Source organism: Oncorhynchus mykiss, chromosome 25 (assembly GCF_013265735.2).
Source record: "Oncorhynchus mykiss isolate Arlee chromosome 25, USDA_OmykA_1.1, whole genome shotgun sequence".
NCBI classification, from domain to species: Eukaryota; Metazoa; Chordata; class Actinopteri; order Salmoniformes; family Salmonidae; genus Oncorhynchus; species Oncorhynchus mykiss.
The window spans coordinates 44,119,086-44,138,012 of record NC_048589.1 but is presented as its reverse complement, the minus strand read 5'-3'; the positions used below and the strand labels follow the sequence as shown (position 1 = coordinate 44,138,012).

At 42.4% G+C, this 18,927-nt stretch overlaps 2 protein-coding genes across 5 annotated transcripts in view; both read right to left on the bottom strand.

The window, feature by feature from the left end:
• Positions 1-10,634, bottom strand: part of si:ch211-168d23.3 (BRD4-interacting chromatin-remodeling complex-associated protein) — a 44,583-nt gene extending 33,949 nt beyond the window's left edge. Inside the window, exons 1-5 of one of the 3 annotated variants that reach the window (XM_036962835.1) lie at positions 10,352-10,634; positions 8,646-8,869; positions 3,689-3,822; positions 3,511-3,553; positions 210-278 (exon numbers count right to left, since the gene is read on the bottom strand). In XM_036962835.1, coding sequence (XP_036818730.1) covers positions 210-278; positions 3,511-3,553; positions 3,689-3,822; positions 8,646-8,666 — 267 coding nt within the window. In that variant the 5' untranslated portion in view covers positions 8,667-8,869; positions 10,352-10,634. Of the gene's footprint in view, positions 1-209; positions 279-3,510; positions 3,554-3,688; positions 3,823-4,003; positions 4,115-8,641; positions 8,870-10,351 lie in introns of those variants that run through there. The other 2 variants (XM_036962836.1, XM_036962837.1) reach the window with 2 other exon arrangements.
• A 1,607-nt stretch (positions 10,635-12,241) lies between these two features.
• LOC110505943 (enhancer of rudimentary homolog) lies at positions 12,242-17,781 on the bottom strand. Of its 2 annotated transcripts, none has more exons than XM_036962852.1 (4): positions 17,636-17,781; positions 13,668-13,713; positions 13,334-13,454; positions 12,242-12,782 (listed from the first exon to the last, which is right to left on the bottom strand). In XM_036962852.1, exons 1-4 carry the CDS (start codon positions 17,636-17,638, stop codon positions 12,680-12,682), a joined length of 273 nt encoding a protein of 90 aa, XP_036818747.1. In that variant the 5' UTR covers positions 17,639-17,781; the 3' UTR covers positions 12,242-12,679. The 2 variants fall into 2 exon arrangements, with proteins under 2 accessions (XP_036818747.1, XP_036818746.1); XM_036962851.1 differs by having other exon boundaries at positions 13,626-13,713; positions 17,636-17,772.
• Positions 17,782-18,927: the final 1,146 nt, after the last annotated feature.

The window sequence follows — 18,927 nt, the reverse complement described above, 5'->3', positions numbered from 1 at the left end:
AGAGAGAGGCAGACTCACCAGGGGGTCAGTGAGGAAGGAGGGAGGGATGGGGGAGAGAGGTATGTGAAAAGGGAGGGAGAGCGCGGTGGAGAGAGAGATGGAGACTCACCGCAGGCTCAGTGAAGATGGAGGGAGAGAGAGAGAGACTAACTGGTGGGTCAGTGAAGAGGGAGAGATAGAAAGATGGAGAGAGAGGGAAGGACACTCACCGGGGTGTCAGTGAAGAGGGAGGAGGGCTCTCCAGAGGAACAGGTAATGAGCAGGTCATCATTCTGCAGCTGGTGAAACAGAGAGACAATACCATGATCATACTGAGAGACGTTCACAATATAATATATCATATCAATATCATATTCACAAGGTTTACAATACTATTATACTGATAACAGACATTTATGACCATAGAGATGACAGACAGTTATGACCATAAAGATGACAGACAGTTATGGCTGTAGAGATGACAGACAGTTATGACCATAGAGATGACAGACAGTTATGGCTGTAGAGATGACAGACAGTTAGACAGTTATGACCATAGAGATGACAGACAGTTATGGCTGTAGAGATGACAGACAGTTATGGCCATAGAGATGACAGACAGTTATGACCATAGAGATGACAGACAGTTATGGCCATAGTGATGACAGACAGTTATGACCATAGAGATGGCAGACAGTTATGACCATAAAGATGGCAGACAGTTAGACAGTTATGACCATAGTGATGACAGACAGACAGTTATGGCCATAGTGATGACAGACAGTAATGACCAAAGAGATGAAAGAAAGTTATGACCATAGAGATGACAGACAGTTAGACAGTTATGACCATAGTGATGACAGACAGTTAGACAGTTATGACCATAGTGATGACAGACAGTTATGGCCATAGTGATGACAGACAGTTATGACCATAGTGATGACAGAAAGTTATGGCCATAAAGATGACAGACAGTTAGACAGTTATGACCATAGTGATGACAGACAGTTAGACAGTTATGACCATAGTGATGACAGACAGTTAGACAGTTATGACCATAGTGATGACAGACAGTTATGACCATAAAGATGACAGACAGACAGTTATGGCCATAGTGATGACAGACAGTTAGACAGTTATGACCGTAGTGATGACAGACAGTAATGACCAAAGAGATGAAAGACAGTTATGACCATAGTGATGACAGACAGTTATGACCATAGTGATGACAGACAGTTATGATCATAAATATGACAGACAGTTAGACAGTTATGACCATAGTGATGACAGACAGTTAGACAGTTATGACCATAGTGATGACAGACAGTTATGACCATAAAGATGACAGACAGTTAGACAGTTATGACCATAGTGATGGCAGACAGTTATGACCATAAAGATGACAGACAGCTAGACAGTTATGACCATAAAGATGACAGACAGTTATGACCATAGAGATGACAGACAGTTATGACCATAAGATGACAGACATGTATGACCATAGTGATGACATACAGTTATGACCATAAAGATGACAGAAAGACAGTTCTGGCCATAGAGATGATAGACAGTTATGGCCATAGTGATGACAGACAGTTATGGCCATAGAGATGACAGACAGTTATGACCATAGTGATGATAGACAGTTATGGCCATAGAGATGACAGACAGTTATGACCATAGTGATGACAGACAGTTATGACCATAAAGATGACAGACAGACTGTTCTGGCCATAGAGATGATAGACAGTTATGGCCATAGAGATGACAGACAGTTATGACCATAAAGATGAGACAGTTATGACCATAGAGATGAAAGACAGTTATGACCATAGAGATGACAGACAGTTAGACAGTTATGACCATAGTGATGACAGACAGTTATGACCATAAAGATGACAGACAGTTATGACCATAGAGATAACAGTTATGACCATAGAGATGACAGACAGACAGTTATGACCATATTGATGACAGACAGTTAGACAGTTATGACCATAGTGATGACAGACAGTTATGACCATAAAGATGACAGACAGTTAGACAGTTATGCCCATAGTGATGACAGACAGTTATGACCATAGAGATGAAAGACAGTTATGACCATAGAGATGACAGTTATGACCATAGAGATGACAGACAGTTATGGCCATAGAGATAACAGACAGTTATGGCCATAGAGATGAGACAGTTATGACCATAGAGATGAAAGACAGTTATGACCATAGAGATGACAGTTATGACCGTAGTGATGACAGACAGTTATGACCATAGAGATAACAGACAGTTATGGCCATAGAGATGACAGACAGTTATGACCATAGAGATGACAGACAGTTAGACAGTTATGACCATAGTGATGACAGACAGTTATGACCATAGAGATGACAGACAGACAGTTATGACCATATTGATGACAGACAGTTAGACAGTTATGACCATAAAGATGACAGACAGTTAGACAGTTATGCCCATAGTGATGACAGACAGTTATGACCATAGAGATAACAGACAGTTATGACCATAGAGATGACAGACAGTTAGACAGTTATGCCCATAGAGATGATAGACATCTATGACCATAGAGATGACAGGCAGTTAGACAGTTATGACCATAGTGATGACAGACCGCTATGACCATAGACATGACACACAGTTATGACTATAGATATGACAGACAGTTAGACAGTTATGACCATAGTGATGGCAGACATTTATGACCATAAAGATGACAGACAGCTAGACAGTTATGACCATAGAGATGACAGAGAGTTATGACCATAGAGATGACAGACAGTTATGACCATAGCGATGAAAGACAGTTAGACAGTTATGACCATAGAGATTACAGACAGTTATGCCCATAGAGATGACAGACAGTTATGACCATAGTGATGACAGACAGTTATGACCATAGTGATGACAGACAGTTAGACAGTTACGACCATAGAGATGACCGACAGTTATGATCATAGTGATGACAGACAGTTAGACAGTTATGACCATAGTGATGACAGACAGTTATGACCATAGAGATGACAGACAGTTAGACATTTATTACTGTAGAGATGACAGATAGTTATGGCCATAGAGATGACAGACAGTTATGACCATAGAGATGACAGACAGTTATGACCATAAAGATGAGAGACAGTTAGACAGTTATGACCATAGTGATGACAGACAGTTATGACCATAAAGATGACAGACAGCTAGACAGTTATGACCATAGAGATGACAGACAGTTATGACCATAGAGATGACAGACAGTTATGATCATAGTGATGACAGACAGTTAGACAGTTCTGACCATAGAGATGACAGACAGACAGTTCTGACCATAGAGATCCTACTGAGCTAGTATTCTGATTGCTATTTTCTCTGGTTCTCTGTGACAACAACAGTTGTCTTTTCATCGTTCTTGTAACCATAAACAACACCTACAGCTATTTATAAATCAATAATACATTTGGCATTGTCTCTCTGAGATACATGTTCTGATTAACGCTGGATAATAAGATAAATCATTACCTCGTTTGTTCCATGAAGGAAGTTATTTAAGGCTTGGGGATCACTGAAGGAGAAATAGAACAGGGTTAAATATAGCTCTTAGAACAGGACTGGCTGATTAAACATGTTATCTCAGACCAAATATCATATTTCATTTCTGTATTGCTTTTTGCAGAAAGATCTTGTCAGCAGCGCTCACCACAAAACATCAAGCAGACAGGTTCCGTCTTCATTCTCCATGTCAACTGAAGGAGAGGAGGAGGAGGAGGAGGACGAGGACGAGAAAGTCACATCACATAGTTCTCTCTCTCGTTCTAGATGCATCTTCAGCACCTGGTGACATTGAGATGTTTTGAAGTAGCCACAGCATCGGAGCACACCTCATCATTCGGTAGAAAAAATAATACTTTGAAAGTGATTGCTGAGAAAGATTTTATTGCACATTATGGAAGGGGGGGGGGGGCAGGCTGGGTAGTTACTACAATGGATAATGTGTTAGTGACAGGCACGTTACCTGCAGGAACATCCGTGGTGGCTTTGACGGAAGCAGGTAAACAGGCTGAAGGGAATAAACAGCTAATATCTATGCAGACTCGAGGTGTGCTTTCGGAGTTACCCAGGATTTCTGAATAAATATGGGAAAACAGAGGATTCGTGACATCACTGGGAGCTCCTGTGAAGAATGGTACCAGAGGTGATGACTCTGCTGAATGCTTTCCAGTCGCCTGGGACAAGTTGCAATTTTTGAAAATGAAAGCACATGGGGAAAATCTTTACAGACGAGAGTAAAGGTGATGACCTGGCTGACAGAGCTGCCAAGAGAACACCTCTGTCACCTAAACTGGTTAGGAGATACACCTTGGATACATTACAACACATTATAGACATGTAAAGCTATCAAGGCACAAGGCGAGACCCAAATGCAGACACAGGAGGCAGATGTTTGGAGTCTTACAATGTTTATTAATCCAAAAGCGTAGACAAGAGAATGGTCGTTGGACAGACTAAAATGTCAAAACCAGATCAGAGTCCAGGAGGTACAGAGTGGCAGACAGGCTCGTGGACAAGGCAGGCAGAATGGTCAGGCAGGCGGGTACAGAGTCCAGGAGGTAAAGAGTGGCAGACAGGACCGTGGTCAAGGCAGGCAGAATGGTCAAGGCAGGCAGAATGGTCAGGCAGGCGGGTACAAAGTCCAGAAACAGGCAAGGGTCAAAACCGGGAGGACTAGAAAAAGGAGAATTTGAAAAATCAGGAGAACGGGGAAAAAACGCTGGTTGACTTGGAAACATACAAGACGAACTGGCCCAGAGAGACAGGAAACACAGGGATAAATACACTGGTACAGAGAGACAGGAAACACAGGGATACATACACTGGGGAAAATAAGCAACACCTGGAGGGGGTGGACACAATCACAAGGACAGGTGAAACAGATCAGGGCGTGACAAAAACAGTGGACCAAAAGATGAAGTGTAGGAATGGATGACTGCAGGGTGCAAACTCCATCAAGAAGGTGTGTGGAAATACAACCGGGAGATGTGTAGCGCCAAATGCACTCCTACCCTACTTGGTGACACAGATCCACTCTTTGGAACACATTGGTGTGGACAAGATAGTTTATCGTTTTTGTGGGCAAATGGTGGAATCCTGGTGTGTGGCAAGAGGCTGAAGCTGTTGTGGGGAATTGCAACATGTGTATGGAAAACAACACCAAGGGACAAGGGAAAGTACAGGACCCATCAGACATCTACAGCTTGATTACATCACGCTGCTCAAATGTAAAGGACAGGAAGATGTGCTGGTCGTTTGTTGATCGTTTCTCACGATGGGTTGAAGCCTACCCTACTAAGAAAGGAACTGCACAACACACAGCTAAAATTCTGATTCCAGAAATCATTCCCAGGTGGGGATTTCCGGAACAATTCGATTTCCGGAACAAGGAACTCGTTACACAAGAAAAGTGTGTCAGGATGTAGCTCGTCTTCTGAACATAGACTGGCAACTACACTGCCCTTTACCATCCTCAACCGAGTGGACAGGTAGAACGCACAAATAGAGTACTGAAAGAGAGACTTTGAAAAATGTATCAAAAAAGGGATAGCGTGGCCAGATGCATTGCCTACAGTATTATGTAGTACACGGGCAAATCATAACAAACCAACAGGGTTGAGTCGGTTTGAGGTCGTCACAGGTCGACCCATGTCACTACCAGGCACGTTAGATTTGAGAAAAGCAGACATACATTTTATGAGTTACAGAATTGCTTAACCTGTTTGGGATAGGGGGCAGTATTTTCACGTCCGGATGAAAATTTCATTTCGAGTTCATTGTGTTTTCAATTGGTTTTCTATGGGAATCTAGATGTCTGAGGCATCTGGTTGCAGTTCCTATGGCTTCCACTAGATGTCAACAGTCTTTCAAAAATTGGTTGTTGTTTTTCTTTTGAGTAATGAAGAAGTAGCCCTTTCCTTTCTGAGTGTCGAGCCAAGTGGACTGTTTTGTTTGGGGCGCGCGACCTGGAGCTCGCTCCACTTTCATTTTATCCGCTATTGAACAGAGTATTTTCTGTCTTAAATTTTATAGATTATTTATGTTTTAAAAGACCTAAAGTTGGATTAGGAAAGTTGCTTGAAATGTTTGGACCAAGTTTACAGGTAATTTATTAGATCATTTGTAGTCATGTTGGGCGAGTTGGAACCGGTGTTTTTCTGGATCAAACGCGCCAAATAAATGGATATTTTGGGGATATAATGACGGAATTTATCGAACAAAAGGACCATTTGAGATGTTTATGGGACATATTGGTGTGCCAACAGAAGAAGATCTTCAAAGGTACGGCATGAATTATATCGTTATTTCTGAGTTTTGCGTTGCGCCTGGCGGGTTGAATTATGACTGTCATGTGTTTGTTTGATGGGGTGCTGTCCTCTGATAATCACATGGTCTGCTTTGGCCGTAAAGCCTTTTTGAAATCTGACACGGTGGCTGGATTAACAAGAAGTTAAGCTTAATTTTGGTTTATTGCACGTGTAATAATTTTATTTGAATTTCGCGCACTGCAATTTCACCGGATGTTCCACTGGAGGAACTGTTGAATAGAACTTTCTAATGCAGTAAGAGAAATCAAGTCAGACAAGTAAAAGAGGCAGAGGGGAATAACTCCAGAGGAGGGGGGGACATGACGTAGTACCAGGACCGTGGGTGATGGTTAAAAAAATAATAATGTAACAGAGACATTAGGGCCAAGATGGGAAAGTCCTTTATCAAGTTTTGCTCATAACGAGGTCAGCAGTAAAAGTCCAGGGAAAATCACGATGGATACATGGCACTCATCGCAAGGTTGTCCATTTTGATGACAAAGCGGAACCTGGAGAATAGAGAACTGATTGATTAGCAATCGAGGGTCAATCTCAGGTGAAGAAGCATGGTAAAGATGATCAGAACCTGATAAGCTTCTATGTTGTATACCACAGTCGCCGTATTAGGTTTATCTATACTCCCGGTCAAAAGTTTTAGAACACCTACTCATTCAAGGGTTTTCTTTATTTTTACTATTTTCTACGTTGTAGAATAATAGTTAAGGCATCAACACTATTAAATAACACACATGGAATCATGTAGTAACTAAAAAAGTGTTAAACAAATCTAAATATATTTTATATTTGAGATCCTTCATATAGCCACCCTTTGCCTTGATAACAGCTTTGCACACTCTTGGCATTCTCTCAACCAGCTTCACCTGGAATGCTTTTCCAACAGTCCTGAAGGAGTTCCCACATATGCTGAGCACTTGTTGGCTGCTTTTCCTTCACTCTGCTGTCCGACTCATCCCAAAACATCTCAATTTGGTTGAGGTCGGGGGTCCTTCTTGGTCAAATAGCCCTTACACAGCTTGGAGGTGTGTTGGGTCATTGTCATGTTGAAAAACAAATGATAGTCCCACTAAGCCCAAACCAGATGGGATGGCGCAACGTTGCAGAATGCTGTGGTAGCCATGCTGGTTAAGTGTGCCTTGATTTCTAAATAAATCACAGACAGTGTCATCAGCAAAGCAGCCCAACACCATAACACCTCTTCCTCCATGCTTCACGGTGGGAAATACACATGCAGAGATCATCCGTTCACCCACACACCGCATCTCACAAAGACACGGCGGTTGGAACCAAAAATCTCCAATTTGGACTCAGACCAAAAGGACAGATTTCCACCGGTCTAATGTCCATTGCTCGTGTTTCTGGGCGAAAGCAAGTCTCTTTTTCTTATTAGTGTCCTTTAGTAGTGGTTTCTTTGCAGCAATTCGACAACAAAGGCCTGATTCACACAGTCTCCTATGAACAGTTGATGTTGAGATGTGTCTCTTACTTGAACTCTGAAGCATTTATTTGGGCTGCAATGTCTGAGGCTGGTAACTCTAATGAACTTATCCTCTACAGCAGAGGTAACTCTGGGTCTTCCATTCCTGTGGCGGTCCTCATGAGAGCCAGTTTCATCATAGCGCTTGATGGTTTTGGCGACTGCACTTGAAGGATTTTTCAAAGTTCTTGAAATGTTCCGGATTGACTGACCTTCATGTCTTAAGGTAATGATGGACTGTCACTTCTCTTTGCTGCTTTGAGCTGTTCTTGCCATAATATGGACTTGGCCTTTACCAAATAGGGCTATCTTCTGCTATCTCCTCCCCCCCACATTGTCACCACACAACTGAATGGCTCAAATGCATTAAGAGGAAATAAATTCCACAAATGAACTTTTAACAAGACACACCTGTTAATTGAAAAGCATTCCAGGTGACTACCTCATGAAGCTGGTTGAGAGAATGCCAAGAGTGTGCAAAGCTGTCATCGAGGCAAAAAAGGTGGCTATTTGAAGAATCACAAATATAAAATATATTTTGATTTGTTTAACACTTTTTTGGTTACTACATTATTCCATATGTGTTATTTCATAGTTTTGATGTCTTCACTATTATTCTACAATGTAGAAAATAGTAAAAATAAAGAAAAACCCTGGAATGAGTAGGTGTGTCCAAACTGTTGACTGGTACTGTATATCTCTGGTGTGAAGGGCACCCCATACATTTCCTCCTTCAGTGGTTTAACAGTGTGTGAAACATACTATATATCTGGTGTGAAGGGCACGGATTGATTCAGACCTACTGCATATGCTGGAGGCCCCATACAGAGGTGTCACGCTGAGTTCTCCTGGGGGGCCTCATGGGAACCTCTGCCTTGGGTTTGAGGATTCAGAAGCTCCAGAGGCTCCAGGGGATTAGAGGCTGTCAGCAAAGCGGTGCCCAGTTGAGGAGGCAGGACTGTTGGGGCAGGTCCTCGGTCTGACGGGGCATCCCTGGATCTCACAACGGAGCGGACTAAGGCAGGTCCTAAGGGCACAACATGGCCACGTTGAGGGGTTATTTAAGGTCACTACTAAAGTCTTACCAGTCCTCTGCTTTAGACCCATGTCTGTTACCCACAACAGTCCGGGCTTAGTCCTCTCAGGACATCTCTCGTAATGAATCTGTCATTTGGTTACTGTATTCTATAGAAATGACAGCAACCAACTATATTATGTGTGTTGCTTGGATTCTTATTTGCATCCAAAATATTTGTGTTTTTATTTTATTTAACTAGGCAAGTCAGTTAAGAACAAATTCTTATTTACACTGACGACCTACCGAGGCCAAAACCCGGACGACTCAGGGCCAATTGTGCGCCGCCCCTATGGGACTCCCAATCACGTCCGGTTGTGATACAGCCTGGAGTCGAACCAGGGTCTGTAGTGACACATCTAGCATTCCTTAGACCGCTGATCTACTCGGGAGCCCCAACACATTGCTGTGTTATATGATGTACATGTGATACATTACAGCCCAGTACAACAGATGTGTAGGGTGATTGCAGACATGAATGGGTGTCCATTAGACCCTATCAATGGTGTGTAGAAACAGTAACCACACAATAACAGGCAATATCAATGGCATGTAGAAATAGTAACCACACAATAACAGGCTATATCAATGGCATGTAGAAATAGTAGCCACACAATAACAGGCAATATCAATGGCATGTAGAAATAGTAGCCACACAATAACAGGCAATATCAATGGCATTCAACATCATCTTTTATGTCGTGGGAAATGGTTCATATGATTCTGTTTATATGCCATTTTCCTATGTTATGGGCTTTAAAATGTAGGTGAGAAAAATAGTATCCTATTTGAAAACAGATTATTCTGGGCGATTATGGTGGAGACCCCCAAAACGGTGGAGACCCCCTCCCTTTAAGCGAGCAGTCTTGAGAAGCGAGTGCGAATTAACCCATAACACATTGTAACAACATTAGGCTACTCGCTCCATTTCCTACCCCTCTCGCTCAATTTCCAGGGGAGGTCCCTTAAAATAGACCGACCTCCTCCACCGATCTGTCATATTTTTTTTTGTTTACAACCACAACACACACACACACCCGCACACACACACCCGCCGCGGTAAACGGTAAACGTTACCGCAGCGAGCATTGAATTAAAAACGACCGACCTCGAACCATCCCGCACAATTTAAACGTTGATCTATATATGTCTTAAATAATACACTGGTGTTTTTGTCGTTATATTTTGCATAGGCTATACACTGTACATTTTGGGGGTGAGAGTTGGATCTCACATCTAAAATAAGGTACAGATAGTTGCTATGGATGGTGGTGATGCTTATTTCTTTCGAGAGGTGAGAGAGAGGAGGGGGGGGGGGACAGCGGAAAACAACAAAGGATGCTGTGTAAATATAGCTACAGACTCCTTCGTCCACAGTCTCCTTCTGCCATTAGAGAAAATTCCCGCAATTCAACTTAGAAAAAAAAAACTCACCCTTTTCTTCTTTTGTGGTTTTATTGTCCTGTCAGCAAGGCGGGCCTCTGCGCCATCGATTCTCTCTCAGTGGTCTTTTGAGATGCTAAGAGGAGGGGTGGGACTGGGGTGGGTGCGCGAAACAAGAGTGAGAGAGAGAGCCGACCAGAACACAAAAGGTAGAAAACAGTAGAAGGCAGCAATGTGGCCCAGCTGCCGCTACGTCCTTCAGTGGTGAAGAAGAGATGTGGCCCAGCTGCCGCTACGTCCTTCACTGGTGAAGAAGAGATGGGAACGCTGCATGTTCTCTCTCTCTTGTGTGCTCCTGTCATCATGCGGACGTTCTACAAACGCTGCTTTAAATATCCCAGCTCTCTTGGATCATTTTCGGAGCTATTTCATTATGCATGTATGAGGACTACGGAAAGCCAAATGGAAACACCTGTCCTCTAAAGATCTGACTTGCCCAGTTAAATAAAGGTTAAATAAAACAAAATATATAATTTTCATAAACCTATAATTCAGCTAGCGGTCTGATTTCTCATATATTCCAGTAGCGACGGTCTAAAATCATATCATGTTGCATACATTTACAATGAATGATTCGTTAAAAGGCATCAATGACATTTTAAACATTTCCAAATGTAACATGTCCAGAAATGGCCTGGTGAGAAAATAAATGACCCATGCAGCGTAATTAAAACAGCGTCAAATAGCCACTGACTGACAGGCCTTACCCCCACAATAAACCAAACGGCATATGACTGACATAATGCATCAATAAGTGCACATTAATATTTCAGTAAAGATCATTGAACTTCCCCCTAATAAATATTATTTCAAAGTGAGCATCAAACTTCTCACAGGGCCATTGATGTGAACAATCATTCATATTCTGTTAATATCCCTAAGGTTCTTACAATATAAACTCAGCAAAAAAAAGAAATGTCCTCTCACCGTCAACTGCGTTTATTTTCAGCAAACTTAACATGTGTAAATATTTGTATGAACATAACAAGATTCAACAACTCAGATATAAACTGAACAAGTTCCACAGACATGTGACTAACAGAAATGGAATAATGTGTCCTTGAACAAAGGGGGGGGGGGGGGGGGTCAAAATCAAAAGTAACAGTATCTGGTGTGGCCACCAGCTGCATTAAGTACTGCAGTGCATCTCCTCCTCATAGACTGCACCATATTTGTCAGTTCTTGCTGTGAGATGTTACCCCACTCTTCCACCAAGGCACCTGCAAGTACCCAGACATTTCTGGGAGGAATGGCCCTACCCCTCACCCTCCGATCCAACAGGTCCTAAACGTGCTCAATGGGATTGAGATCCGGGCTCTTCGCTGGCCATGGCAGAACACTGACATTCCTGTCTTGCAGGAAATCCCACACAGAATGAGCAGTATGGCTGGTGGCATTTTCATGCTAGAGGGTCATGTCAGGATGAGCCTGCAGGAAGGGTACCACGAGGGAGGATGTCTTCCCTGAAACGCACAGCGATGAGATTGCCTCATGATGCTGTGACACACCGCTCCAGACCATGACGGACCCTCCACCTCCAAATCGATCCCGCTCCAGAGTACAGGCCTCGGTGTAACGCTCATTCCTTAATGCTTAGTCTGTAAGATGTTAGTGTCTTAACGACCGTTCCACATGTGCCCGTTCATGAATTGTTCATTGAACAAACACAGATAAGTGTTTATTTAAACCCTTTACAATGAAGATCTGTGAAGTTATTTGGATTTTTTTTTATTTTAATTTTAACAAATTATCTTTGAAAAGACAGGGTCCTGAAAAGGGGGACATTTCTTTTTTGATTTCTGAGTTTAGTAGGAAATCAAAGTAGGCCACAGTGGACAAGTCCTCTCCATATGAGTACAGAACATTTAACACAAAAACCCAGAGTTTTTCTTGCCGTTTAATTTTATTTAAGTAAAGACAAAAGACATCTTCATAAAGAGGGGGAAACAATTTTAAATACAAACAAGAAAAAAAAAAAATAAAATCACACTTCACCCCATCCTACTAGAAAAGTTCTCACCGAGACAACTTATAAAATAGTATAATATCCAGGACTCATAACATAATTCAACCCTTCTCCAATCCTATCAAACCCCCCCCCCCCCCCCCCCACCTCTTCCGTCACAGATTGGTCGCGTTCCAGGCAGACTACATTGCATAAGTCGCACTGCATCAACCAATGTCATTGACTACGCAGTTGTCATCAGATTGCCGTATTGTATGGATGTGGTTAGGAGACATGTTAAACACCAAACCACATGTGTTTCTATCTGGCATGCGTCCGCAGTGCAGTCAGCCTGGAACTAGAGGCTGTAGGTCTCATTTCCCAGCCTGTTGGGCCTGGCGTCGCAGCAACACGTAAATCTTCTCCTTGATCCAGTCCTTGTTGTACGGCTGGTACGTCTGTGTGTCCGCACGGTACCTAGGAGGAGACAGACGGAACGATATATTAAAACATGGGCTGGTACGTCTGTGTGTCCGCACGGTACCTAGAGGAGACAGACGGAACGATATATATTAAAACATGGGCTGGTACGTCTGTGTGTCCGCACGGTACCTAGAGGAGACAGACGGAACGATATATTAAAACATGGGCTGGTACATCTGTGTGTCCGCACGGTACCTAGCGGAGAAAGAGAGACGGAGTGTCCCGATCAAAATTGAGCCTTATGAGGCGATAGAAATCCTCAACCCTAGGATGTTTCCACACTTAGGTGACACCTCACTTAATACCTGCAGATCTAACGCTGGTGTTATAGTGAACTATAAGACATTATAGGCATTCATAATACCCTTACAACAACTCTAACGCAAATTAAAACAACCAGGTTATTAATAAATTAATTTAAAAAAATGTATGGCATTTGATATCGTTCAGACAGACTCATTCAGACGAAAGAACAACAACTAGGACTGGGAGACGTTGCCTACACAGACAAGTTGCAACACCTCCTGGAACGCCCCCAGACTTACACCAAGCAGCTGAGGTCAGCCAGGTCGTCGATGAAGTCAAACAGTTGACTGATGTCATAGGTGATGGATGGACTGTTTGGGTTCATTCTCTTTAGGTGTTCCTCGTACATCTTACACACACCTGGAAAAGAGATTTATAGATTAGTGATAAGTTTAAACTGGTTGACCATCTAACAGCATTTAAAAAATGTTCCATCACGTTGTTGTTTTTTGCTCAGCGGGTCAGTACTGTCTCACAGACGATGTGGGTTCTATATCCTTCTCTGTCAGTTCAGTTGGCTGTCAATTTTACCTTCCATGCACTCGTTGACTGATTCATAGTCAGCATACGTACGTCCCTCTGGTCTCTTGGTGGGCTGGACCAACAGGATCGTGTGAGACTGCAACAACAACACATGATCTCATGTTATTGGTTACATGCATCCTAAACAAACAGGTGTAGACTAACAGTGAAAAGCTGATTTACGGGCCCTTTCCAACAATGCAGAGAGAGAAAAAAGAAAGATAAAAAAAGAATGAGGAACAAATACACAATGAGTAATGATAACTTGGCTATATACATGGGGTACCAGTACCGAGTCGGAGCGTCATCTTCACATAGAGTTGATCAGGCTGTTGATTGTGGCCTGTGGACTGTTGTCCCACTCCTCTTCAATGGCTGTGTGAAGTTGCTGGATATTGGTGGGAACTGGAACATGCTGTCGTACATGTCGATCCAGAGCATCCCAAACATGCTCAATGGGTGACATGTCTGGTGAGTATGCAGGCCAGGGAAGAACTGGGACATTTTCAGCTTCCAGGAATTGTGTACAGATCCTTGCGACATGGGGCTGTGCATTATCATGCTGAAACACGAGGTGATGGTGGCAGATGAATGGCACGGCAATGGGCCTCAGGATCTCATCACGGTATCTCTATGCATTCAAATTGCAATTGTGTTCGTGGTCCGTAGCTTAGGCCTGCCCATACGCCACCACCACGGGACACTCTGTTCATAACGTTGACATCAGCAAACCGCTAGCTCCCAACAAAACGCCAGACACGTGGTTTGCGATAGTAATGCAGGTTGGACGAATTTGGAGGCGGCTTATGGTAGAGAAAATAACATTAAATTCTCTGGTTGTCATTCCTGCAGTGAGCATGCAAATTGCACTCTCCCTCAAAACTTTAGACAGCTGTGGCATTGTGTTGTGTGACAAACCTGCACATTTTAGAATGGCCTTTTATTGTCCCCAGCACAAGGCGCACCTGTGTAATGATCCTGTTGTTTAATCAGCTTGTTAGGTTTTCCTTGTGATCAGAACAAAAACTAAAAACCGTATTTTCCTCAACTAGAGATTTAAATAAATGGTGTTTCTTTGAAAAAGGATGTTCCTGGCTGACATGGACAATACATTTAACGGCGACAGAGGCACATCTCTTTTATTTACAATTCTGGTTGCCATGGTTAACACAAAACGCAGGACGTTGAATGCTACCCGACTCGACTCAGTAAAGTTACATAAGTAGTACTACAGTATCACAGCCAGGTCAAACATGTGTGTGTGTTTGTGAGTCAGATTATCCAGTGTCCACAGCAACACTGTCTTTCTCTGTCTCCCCTTCCAGGAGGGGGGCTGAGGCACTAGGACCATGACAGAGGACACCCTGGCCAGGCACCTGGATATACCCCCCCCCCCCCCCTACCTGATACCTGCCTCCATTGGTTCTTTCTCCCCCTCAAGTCACTGAGTTGCCACACACCCAGAACCATGAAGACCATGACGTCTTTATGAAAAGCCATCTGACCAGTGTTAGTCCTTTCTCTATAGTCATTATGGATATTGTCTGAGCCTGCTGGCCATTATTACTGCTTTTGCTCTTTCCTTATTAAAAATGGTGAATGAAGGAAGAATATGCTTTACATTTTAAATTAAAAGACATTGTTAGAGAAATTTAATGTATGCTTTTACACGGGTCTGTAACTCGGTCATTACAGCAAAGCAAATAAAGACGTGTGCAAACTGGGAGCGTTTACTTTTCTCCCCCAAAACGATTTCCCAAGGCAAGAGGTATTTACTCCGTTATTCCACGTCAAGGCTAGACGAGGCTGAATAGCAACAACACAACGCAACTAATTCCTCACATTGGTACAAGAATGTTCAGTCCGTTGAATATTCCACCAATGAAAAGATGGATTCACAGTTTTATTAAACCTACAAAAAAGGAACTTGATCAAATAGTCATTGATAGTTTAATTTAAAAAAAAAATATATATATAGATTTTTTTAAATTAAGTCACAGCCTCTCCCCCTTTGTTTGCTTAACTGGGGGGGATGGGATGGAGAAATGGTTTCCTATAGGCTGGGTGAGGCTCAACAGGCAGAATGTGTTCCAAAGGGCACCCTATTCCCTACAACTGTCCCTGTATAATGTACTACTTTTGACCAGAGCCTTAAGGGCCTTGGTCAGCATTAGTGCACTATGTATAGGGAATAAGGTGCCCTATTGGGACACAGCCCGTCTGTTGACGAAGCACCCTGAAATCAATCCCTCGCCTCATCCCTCGTCCATCCCTCTCCTCATGGATATCCAAGCATTGGCTTGAGCTACTTTACACCATGGTTAAATCCCTGAGATGAGAAGAAATGTGGCACAGCGGTCTAAGGCGCTGCATCTCAGTGCTAGAGGCGTCACTAAAGACACAGCCTGGTTCAAATCCAGGCTGTATCACAACCGGACGTGATTGGGAGTCCCATAGGGGCGACGCACAATTGGCCCAACGTCGTCCGGGTTTGGCCGGTGTAGGTCGTCATTGTAAATAAGAATCTGTTCTTAACTGACTTGCCTAGTTAAATAAAGGTTCAATAAATATACATTAAAAAGGTTTTCTATAAAAGGGCAAATAATAAAAGTTGTTGCTGTAGTTGGTAAGACAACGGGGTTCATTACGAACTTCGAGAAACTTGTGGTAAACACCACCACACTCAGGCAGAAAACAGAATGTTCTATTCTCCACCCGAAGGTTCTATTCTCCACCCGAAGGTTCTATTCTCCACCCGAAGGTTCTATTCTCCACCCGAAGGTTCTATTCTCCACCCGAAGGTTCTATTCTCAACCAGACCCATCTTTTCAAAGAATACACCATTTAATTATCTCTCCATTTACATTTCAAATGTATTCCAGATGAACCAGATCCCCTTACAAGAAAAATATTCCAGTCAGAGTGCAGTATAACTGCAAATACTGCAACCAAATTAAGTTTTTTTTTACTGCATTAAATTTTGTAGTGTAGCTACAGTTACACTACAGTACAGTTACAGTACACTACAGTTACAGTCTGTTCAAAATACCTGTCGACTGAAGTTACTGCACTTTCAAAACTGCTCTCTTGTTTTATAAGGGTCCCAATAATTTATGTAGTAAACACCCCCTCTCTGGTTTATTATATTGTGAACTGTCTGGGACTCCGTTGTTTCCCCTGTTTAGGTCTACTACTCACAGATACTTGACTTAAGTCAAAAACTAAATGAACTGCAATACACTTGTCTCAAATATATTAGCATAATCTGAATATACAGAACCAAGGCGGACCCATTGTAAAATGATATGCGGTTCACCATATTAAAAAGTGTCCCAGGGCAACATGCTTAGCTCTGCCCACTGGGGTGAGGCTTACGGGGCATTTTTTGAAGTGAGCGCTGGTATCGTCATATTTCAACCGATCAAGTTGGCTGCATACACCGGTTGCATACATTCCCTTCGGACGGTTAAATGACACGACTCAACATCGCCATCTACCGGCCTTTGAACTAACACGACCTATGAATGACGAGTACAACTGTATATTACTTTGAAGAGCATCAATAAAATGCTTTAATTTCAGTAACTTAATATTTCTAGACGACCTCAGTTAAAGTTATGAGCTGGATCATCCTGCAACACAGGACCAAAAGCCAGGCATCTGTTTCGCTACCATCCCCCATTGATACAATTATTGTTGTCGCTAACTTAAAAACGTTTGTACTGGAACTAGGCGTAACTCGGAATTTAACACAGACATGTCAATGAACACGCAGACTACAACATCTAGTTGAAGATTAATACAACACCATGTAATATGTCAGACTGGTTTATAACCAAGACGTTTAAAAAACAACACACTTCGCTCGCTAGCTAGCTAACGCGTTAGCATCCGTTGATTGACATGCACGCAACATTTCAAAAGGCTAGCTAGCAATCGAATCTTTTTTTATTTTAAACTCTGGAAAACCACTTAAACACAAATTTAGACATGCTATTTTAAAACAAACAAAAACTAACCATGTTTTGGATAATTCCTTCACCGAGGTCTTGGCGTAATAAGGTATCTTGTTCTACTCGATATCAGCGTCTCGTCACTAGTTACCGCACCCACAAAGTCATAAACCCCGCCTATTTCTAAAAATGTATGTTTTTAAAATTGTAATTAATACCTAACCTTAATAACCACACGGCTAACCGTATGTCTAACTCTAGCCTTAAATTAAGACCACAAAGCTAATTATTTTTGTTTTCATACATTTTTAACATAAAGCAAATTTTAACTTTGTGGCTGTGCTATCTAGGAAACGGTATCGGCCAAAAAAGTACTTCCGGGTCACGGAATTTCGGTCATTTCAAAATAAAACTCGCCCACGTAATAGTAAAAAAAAAGGTGTAATTAACCTGTATTTATTCATGATATTCCGTATGAAAAATAATTGTCTAAACATGAACAATAATTCATATTTGTTCATATTAAGTGACATTTGCATTAAATTAAAACTATCTTTGCATTTGCATTAAAACTGACTATCCTACCGATCCTCGACTTCGGCGATTTCATCTACAAAATGGCTTCCAATACTCTACTCAGCAAACTGGATGCAGTTTATCACAGTGCCATCCACTTTGTTACTAAAGCACCTTATACCACCCACCACTGCGACCTGTATGCTCTAGTCGGCTGGCCCTCGCTACATATTCGTCGCCAGACCCACTGGCTCCAGGTCATCTACAAGTCCATGCTAGGTAAAGCTCCGCCTTATCTCAGTTCACTGGTCACGATGGCAACACCCACCCGTAGCACGCGCTCCAGCAGGTGTATCTCACTGATCATCCCTAAAGCCAACACCTCATTTGGCCGCCTTTCCTTCCAGTTCTCTGCTGCCTGTGACTAGAACGAATTGCAAAAATCGTTGAAGTTGGAGACTTTTATCTCCCTCACCAACTTTAAACATCTGCTATCTGAGCAGCTAACTGATCGCTGAAGCTGTACATAGTCTATCGGTAAATAGCCCACCCATTTTCACCTACCTCATCCCCATACTGTTTTTATTTATTTACTTTTCTGCTCTTTTTCACACCAATATCTCTACCTGTACATGACCATCTGATCATTTATCACTCCAGTGTTAATCTGCAAAATGGTAATTATCCGCCTACCTCCTCACACCTATTGAACACAATGTATATAGACTTTCTTTTTTTCTACTGTGTTATTGACTTGTTTATTGTTTACTCCATGTGTAACTCTGTGTTGTCTGTTCACACTGCTATGCTTTATCTTGGCCAGGTCGCAGTTGTAAATGAGA